Source organism: Colobus angolensis, unplaced genomic scaffold (genome assembly GCF_000951035.1).
Source record: "Colobus angolensis palliatus isolate OR3802 unplaced genomic scaffold, Cang.pa_1.0 Scaffold6, whole genome shotgun sequence".
Classification (NCBI taxonomy): domain Eukaryota; kingdom Metazoa; phylum Chordata; class Mammalia; order Primates; family Cercopithecidae; genus Colobus; species Colobus angolensis.
Genome location: NW_012119598.1, coordinates 11,051,122 through 11,058,900, shown reverse-complemented (window position 1 = coordinate 11,058,900; position 7,779 = coordinate 11,051,122). Strand labels below are relative to the sequence as shown.

Below are 7,779 nucleotides of genomic sequence, written 5' to 3'. Positions count from 1 at the left end.
GCTCCTCCGCGGGCTCAGTCCCGGCCCCTGCAGCCGCGGGGCGCCGTGCGGCCACCTTTTCCCTCTTCGCGCGCACCTTGGCAAGCCCAGGAAAAGTTCCTCTCAGGCACCTCGCTTTGCCTTACCTCTCTGAGTAGGGCCTCCGAGGGTAACCAGTCGTGCCTTGTATAGGGTTTTAATAGAATGGTTTTTAACTAAAGGAAGAGAATGGTGTTCTCTTGAGTCCGCGCGCCATGCCCCCCTTTCGCTCTCACCTCCCGACCCCCCGTACTATAGACGTTTGCATATGATGATGATTCCATCTTACTGGGGCCCTCATGTGTGCCAGGCTGCGTGCGAGCATGTTTACGTGCATTGTGTGTAGTCACTGCCAAGGAATGCATCTGTTACATACATGGCCGGGGATTCTTACCTCACCCCTGCGAGGTCTGAGGGATTCGTTTAGTAGATAAGATTCTATAAGGGTCAGCAAGGTAAAGCACCTTCCCTCAGGGCAGGTTTCTCCCAGCTGTGGGCTTCCTAGCCCAAGGATTCCACGGCACGTTGTGAGTTGTGGGGCTTGTGTTGAACTTACTCGGATAATAGGTTTCTTCTCTTTCTCCTTTAACAATACTGAGAACTTCATTGTTTTGACGGTTATTCATTTACCTATCTGTTTATGGACCCGCAGTTCCGTTCTAGTGGCTATACCCCACACAAAGCCTATAAAGATCATTTTTTTGGAAGGTTTTAACATCAGCCATTCTAGTATTTTCTTCCTCCTGCACAGTCATTTTGCTTTCCCTTTGTAATCTTTCACTCACACAGATCTTTTCCTTGCCCTCTGCTTTTTCCTTCCCTTCCCCCATCCCCAATATTGGAGACTGTTTACCTAGGGGAGTATAATCTAATCCACACAATTAAAGAGCACTTGAGTAGGGAATAAAATCTGAAATTAATTAATTTGCTGTTTTATTTAAACAATTTATCTTAACCACGTTCTGATTATGGGATTCTATTTAGACATCTGTTTAGAACTGCCTCCATTGTCTCTGAAATCAGTGAAACTTTTAAGGGCTGATACCAGCCTTTGACATTTCCAGTTAGGCTGGTGACATGGCACGTAAACAGTTGGCGAAATGAATTTCCCTTTGGGGCTAGAGCCAGAGCAAGAAACCGAGTGATGATAACTTTGGTTACTCGGAACAACCTAACAGCATATCTTGCAAAGACAATTTTAAAGACCCCATTGGGATTTGTGTGATTGTAACAGCAGGGAAAATATACAGTAATCAGTTGAACTCAAGAATACCTCAGACCCTAGAGATGGGGCTGTGTTTGTTTGTGGTTCTTCTTTAGAGAGTTGGGAAATCAGACATTCCAACCTGTCACAAGAGTTGCAATAATAACTGAACATAGGGGGTGCTTTACAGTTTAACAGGCGTTGATCTCCTATGAACTTTCTGTACTATTCCTAGGTTTTCCCCCTTTAAATGTCTTGGGGCCAAGCTCAGTTTTTGAAAGCACATTTTAGGAAGCTTTCACAATGATTTTAATGTGGTGCACAGCAACCCAATGTTTTCTAAATCCCTTTCTCGCATATATTTGTGAAACAGGGCGAAGTCTAAAAATGGAGGAAGATCTTTAAGAGAAAAACTGGACAAAATAGGATTAAATCTGCCTGCAGGGAGACGTAAAGCTGCCAACGTTACCCTGCTCACATCACTAGTAGAGGGTAAGCGAATCCACTTGCTAACTAGAAGGAACTTCCTTCTTGGAAAATGGATAATATTTAGTGGCCAGATGTTTGGTTGTATTTTGTGTCAGTTGGGCAGTTTCATCTATGCAGAGAATATAGCCAGATGTGAACGGAATTCTTTCATGGCAAAAAGAAACATTTGCATATACTCCTATACCTTCATCCTTCTCCCTTCTTTTCCTCTACCATAAAGTTACACCTCCCCAGTCTAATTCCGAGCTAAACAATGCACAAGTTTAAGAACTGCACATTCTCCAAGTTTCTCTCTCTTTTAAAGGGCTCAAGCAGTAAATCACTTAAGTTATTCTGACATCTGCGTTTGAGAAATGCGTGACCATTACTTCCTGAATTAATTTGGGAATCTTTGACCTGCGTCCTGATTTAAGACCATCCTGAAAGCTCAGGGTTATGTGCCCTTTCAGGTTTTTGTTTTCCAAACATATGCTCCCTTATCTCTTTAATTGTGCTTTTCTCTTGGAGAAGAAGAAAAGTGAGCAATTTTTGATTCTGGATTGTGTGGATATGGAAAGATAAAAGAAATAACAAGCATTGCAAAAAGTTTCTCCTGGTAGCTTTAAACACACATACACCCTTCCAAATGCCTCAAAACAAAAAGCCAACCCTTATCCTCACTCCTGCTCTAGATAACTGTCACCAGAAGCCACTCACATTCCTGCTGCCTCTAGATGAAGTTTTTCTGCTGCAAGAGCGGCCTGGGTTTTGGCGTACTGGAGTGAATCTGTAGCTGTCCCGTGTTCGTCTTTGTGTCCTGTTGTAAATGCCTCATGCTAACAGGGGAAAAAGAAGTTACTTTAATTACCAGAAACTAGCATGTATATTTAAAGAAGTCATTTTATTTTATTCACATCTTGTATTTGAGGAGCTACATTACAATTCAATTTTTCTAGCTTTGTAAATTACGTTTTAAAATGTTTAAAACCGTATTATTTGAGGAAGAATCCTATGAATTCCTTTTGTTGATGATGTCAGAGATTGGTAGTAATATAACTGTTTAGGAAATCAGCAATTGTTCAGTGCCAGAAACCCAACTACAGTAGCATTACATTAAAAATCCTAACAGTCCATACAGAACCCACTATTCATACTCCAAAAGAATTACAAGCCAAGAAAATGGTAGTGGCGGCTTAGGGTGTAGCGTGGAGTTCGTCTGGGTTTGGGGGTTGAGTTCTGTAGCAGGGAGGCAGTTTCTGGAGAACTGTTATTGTTTGTGATCCGCTCCATTTTATGGAAACAAGCTCTGCGGAGAGGGCTTTGATGCTCTAATTGGCGCATGCGTTCTTCCGGAGCTGGAGCTAATGGCAGGAAGCCCTGCAGTAAAAACCAACTGGTTCAGGAAATTAAAACCAAAGATTCGAAAATCAACAACACAGACAGACTCAGTGGAGTGACCCTCAAATCCTCTTGGTTAATCGGTTTGGATGAACAGATAATTTATGTGATCAAGTTAAAATGTAACCCCTCAGTTGTTCCCTTGCAGAAAAGCTCAAGGAGTAATTATGAATATCATTTGTGAATGTATTGATAGGTGTGAAGTTGGAATACAATAAGCATTTTAAAAGAGAATTTGGAGACACGTCGTTTAGGGTGGGGGATGGGACTGGAGGTTGGTGGATGGGATTTACATTTTCAAGTCTTCTTGGGCCCTCTAGGAGAAGTGGTCATTTTTCCTGATAAATGCATCCACCAGATCCTACAGAGAAGGAAATAAAATGCCTGAAATGAGAAAACAAGTAGTTTGTGTTTCCTGCAACATCTGGGGTGAAGGGAATTAGGGAGTTGGTAGTGGGGAGGAAGTTGGGATCCCCACTCTTCATTCTCTCACACTGGCTTCCTCCTCTCCCCTCTTGCCAGGAGAAGCTGTCCACCTAGCCAGGGACTTTGGGTATGTGTGTGAAACCGAATTTCCTGCCAAAGCAGTAGCTGAATTTCTCAACCGACAACATTCCGATCCCAATGAGCAAGTGACAAGAAAAAACATGCTCCTGGCTACAAAGTAAGGCATTTACCTCTGCAGGGTCTCTGTGTCTGGTTGTCAGGAGAAACAAAAATCGTTTTTGCTCTTCCTTCTCCCCTGTTTTCCTTTGGTGTTAATCAGCTTTGTTGCAGTTATAACACTGTCTTATAAACCGTGGTCTATGTTAAGGAAGAAATACAGGTGGGATTGTTAGGGTGCTCCCATCTTTTTCCTCTCATCTGTCTCTCTCTCTTTTTTTTTTTTTTTTAATGATTGTGTGTGGGAGTGGGTTGTAGGAGGGGTTTGATTGAAGTTGAGGGTGGATTTGTAACTATGTTGTTTCAGAAAGACCAGAATCAAATCCTCAAAGGTATAACAGGCTTACCTATATCAGTTTTTGTCTCCTATCAATATGTTCTCCAAGGGCAAAGATTAAACAGTGGCCTGCAAAATGTGCAAGCCAGAAGCTGTCCTAGTTTCAACCTTAATCCGTTACTCCACTTCTTACCTTCCTTTCACAACCCCTTCTCGAAAGTGCCACACACAGAGAGAGAGACCCACACCCCACAGAAGTTTTAGCCCACAGGCGAGAAGTCAAATAGATTTCAAAATGGCCCAAGTTATATTCCCTTCGGTGCCTGGGCTGAATAGGCTTCTCCAGGTGGTGTGTGAAAAGAAAATGACTGTTTTGATATGTTTTCTGGAAATTAAAAGGCTTGTTTGGAAGCCCTTAATTATCAAAGTTGACGTCACAGGAGGGCATGGAAGCAGAGGGCAGAAGCTGAGGTCTTGGGTGGGACCCTGTTTCTGGCCTGGGGACATCAGCTGGCCTTGGAGAAGGGAGCCAGCCTAGGCTCCTCATTCATCCGCCTCCCCAGCCCTCCAGGCCAGGCTGCTTCTGCCCCTGGAAGGCCCCAGCTAGCCCTTGCTTCCCAGATTCAGGGGCAGAGCTTCCTGAGTGCAGGCCTCATCTACCTCTGTGAAATTTCAACTTGTCCTCTTCCCCAGGCTTCCTAAGCACACCCATCTTCAGTTTCCCTGCAGTATTTTTATTTTGAGCTATGTGGGGAAAGAGGAGGAATGGGAAATTGAAATGTCTCTTTCTTCTTCCCAAACACTACTTTGAATTATCTCCAAGTAACAGGGTTTTTTTGTGTTGGCCTGTTTTGTTTTTTTGTTATTGTTGTTTTTTAAAGGCAAAGTAATCCTAAGTAAAGTTTTGTCTTTCTATCCAAATTCACCTGAATTTGATTTGAAGGTGAATGAGTGGGAACTTCATTCTACAAACTGCTGCTGAGGTCTCTAGAGGAGCAGGGAAGAGGGTCTTTATGACATTTGGAACAGGAAGGCCGATGGCTGCAGCATAATGTTGGCAAGATGCTACTGTTTCTGACTTCCGGTCTGCCTGACTTCTTTCTTTCTCTTCCAATGTTTGAAATGGTTTCCTATGTCTTGGATGTTTGGTGTGAGGGAGAAAGGTGAGACTAGAAGTTTAACATATCTGAGAGGAGAGAGAGAGAGAGTCATTTGTGAAGGTAGGAAAGGCTTGCAGTTAAATAAAGAGAGATGGTTTAGTGGTCCCTGAAAGGTGGCTGGGTCTCCCAACATGTGGCCGCCCTGTCTGTCTCTGGGGCCTTGGGTCATGTCAGGTGCTGCCTGGATCCCGGCAGAAGTGGCTGCAGGGAGAGGTTTTCTCTTCGCTGCTGGTGCTGCCCAAAGTGGAGCCTTATGTCTCTCTCTCTGCTCCACTTGTGCTGCAGACAGATATGCAAAGAGTTCACCGACCTGCTGGCTCAGGACCGATCTCCCTTGGGGAACTCACGGCCCAACCCCATCCTGGAACCCGGCATCCAGAGCTGCTTGACCCACTTCAACCTCATCTCCCACGGCTTCGGCAGCCCCGCGGTGTGTGCTGCGGTCACGGCCCTGCAGAACTATCTCACCGAGGCCCTCAAGGCCATGGACAAAATGTACCTCAGCAACAACCCCAACAGCCACACGGACAACAACGCCAAAAGCAGTGACAAAGAGGAGAAGCACAGAAAGTGAGGCCTCCTCCCGACCTGCCCCTCCCACGCCTCACCAGTCCCCGCGCGCCCACCCACCGGCGGGTGACAGCTCCGGGATCAGCAACCCTTCCTGCTGCTGCTGCTACTGCTGCTACTGCTGCCGCCGCCGCCGCTGCCCTTGGGTCCGAGCCTCCGGAACTGCTCTCTCGACTGTCAGTGGGGTAGCCGCTCCGACTCTGCGCCCGCCTCGACTTCCCCACCCGCTCCCACACCCCTGTGCCCTCATGTGGAGCCTAAGAGAACAGAACAGGCCGTGAAGCCAGCAGAGAAAAGTTCTGCCAAGTTTGTGAACCCCCCTTTTTTTTTTTTAAACAAAACAACAAATCAACAACAGCAACAACAACAAAAATTAAAAACTTTTTTCTAAAAAAAAGTAAAAATAAAAAAAATTATATGCGCTTCATGGGACTGAGTCACCACCTTCCCTTACATACTTCAGTTCAGATTGTAGCCATACTTAAAAAAAAAACAAAAAACCAAAAGGATGATGACAACATTTTTATCAGTATTGTGAATAAACTTGAACACAAATACACGAAGTTCCATGTCATGTCTTCAGTTGTAGAAGTTTTTCCTCTTTAAGGTAAAGCGACCAACTTGAAGTTTCTCTGGCAACACGATTCGCAGTTATATAAGGGAATCAGTGTTCACGTCTCTGTATATATTTATTTATGTGTAATTTAATGGGAATTGTAAATATGGTGAGTCTGTTTTAAGCCTTTTTTTTTTTTTTTTTATTTATCTGATCTTGTTTACCTCTTGTTTAGTGGGTTTTGAATCTTCCCTATTAGTTCTTCATGTGGTTCATGGTACTGATTTAGAAATCCAATGTTTGGGGGATTTTGTTCTCTGGGATTCATGAATTTAGCCCTGTTGTAGCATGTTAAAGATGACAAACAGCTGGACAAATTTTTAAAAGGTAAAATAAAATTTTATCTGTAATTAGTATTATTACATTTAGCTTTTCATTGAATTGAAAGAAAAAAGTGATATTGGACCCTGGAAAGATTTTTAAACTTGAGTGGTTTTGATAACCCTTCTATGTATTGTAGGGAGAAAAAAAAAGTTTATTTTATTCCACTGTCCTCCCTTAAAGGCATCATTTGAGCAATAAATGAATATTGTCTTTAAACCAAGGGTTAGGGAATTTTCCTCTCTCTCTCTCTCTCTATCGCTGTCTCTCTCTCTCCTCTCTCTTTTTGTTCAAAGAACTTCAAACATTTGGGACCACCTGGTATTCTGTATTTTCACTGGCCATATTGGAAGCAGTTCTAGTTGCATTGTATTGAGTTGTGCTGGCAGTAGTTTCCATGCCTGTCAATGTATCATAGTCCTTTGTTGCCCAGATAAATAAATATTTGATACGCTTTATGTCGATTTTTTTTTATTCAGTGGCTGTCTTTACCCAGGCGTATTTTTGTTCTTGGCAGTATTTTTTATTCAGTATGGTTACAGTAATTGAGTTTAACTCTCCCTTGGCAATTGCTCCTTGCAATAAGCAGCTGAACCCATTGTTTCCCTCAAGTATAATAAAAACTTACTTTCAACTTGGAGTTCAGAGCAGGGTATCATTTAGATATTCCACTGAGTCTGTATTCAGACAAATGACACAATAAAACCCAATGTATTCTTTTGGATAAAAGATTGTACTGCTAAAGGAATGACATACTGTCTTTTCCTTACTAGAAACATTAATTTTATTATTAAAAATAAAGTTTTATTTTATTTATGTTGATCCTTTAGGTTTTCATTTGTGTTTTGGAAACGAAAATATAAAATCTCCAGGACCAAATGTTAAGGATGACAAGGAAGATGGAGAAGAGAAGAACAGAAGAACCTTCCCACCAGCAGGCCCCCCGCCTAACAGCGCCCCCCCTTCCCCTCATAACTGCTTTGGAATTTGTCTCAGAGGATAACTGAGATTTAAATTGTTAGTTCATTAGCACAAAGGAAATACCGACTTCAACCTTCACTTGCTTGCTCAGGCTACTCGGTGG

General features: G+C 43.0%; 1 protein-coding gene across 3 annotated transcripts in view; it reads left to right on the top strand.

Annotated features, from left to right (window-relative positions):
- The window catches only part of TFAP2A (transcription factor AP-2 alpha (activating enhancer binding protein 2 alpha)), a 22,940-nt gene extending 15,423 nt beyond the window's left edge, over positions 1-7,517 (top strand). For all 3 annotated transcript variants that reach the window (XM_011962671.1, XM_011962669.1, XM_011962672.1), the window contains exons 5-7: positions 1,596-1,714; positions 3,611-3,752; positions 5,474-7,517. In XM_011962671.1, coding sequence (XP_011818061.1) covers positions 1,596-1,714; positions 3,611-3,752; positions 5,474-5,762 — 550 coding nt within the window. In that variant the 3' untranslated portion in view covers positions 5,763-7,517. The remainder of the gene's footprint in view (positions 1-1,595; positions 1,715-3,610; positions 3,753-5,473) is intronic.
- Positions 7,518-7,779: the final 262 nt, after the last annotated feature.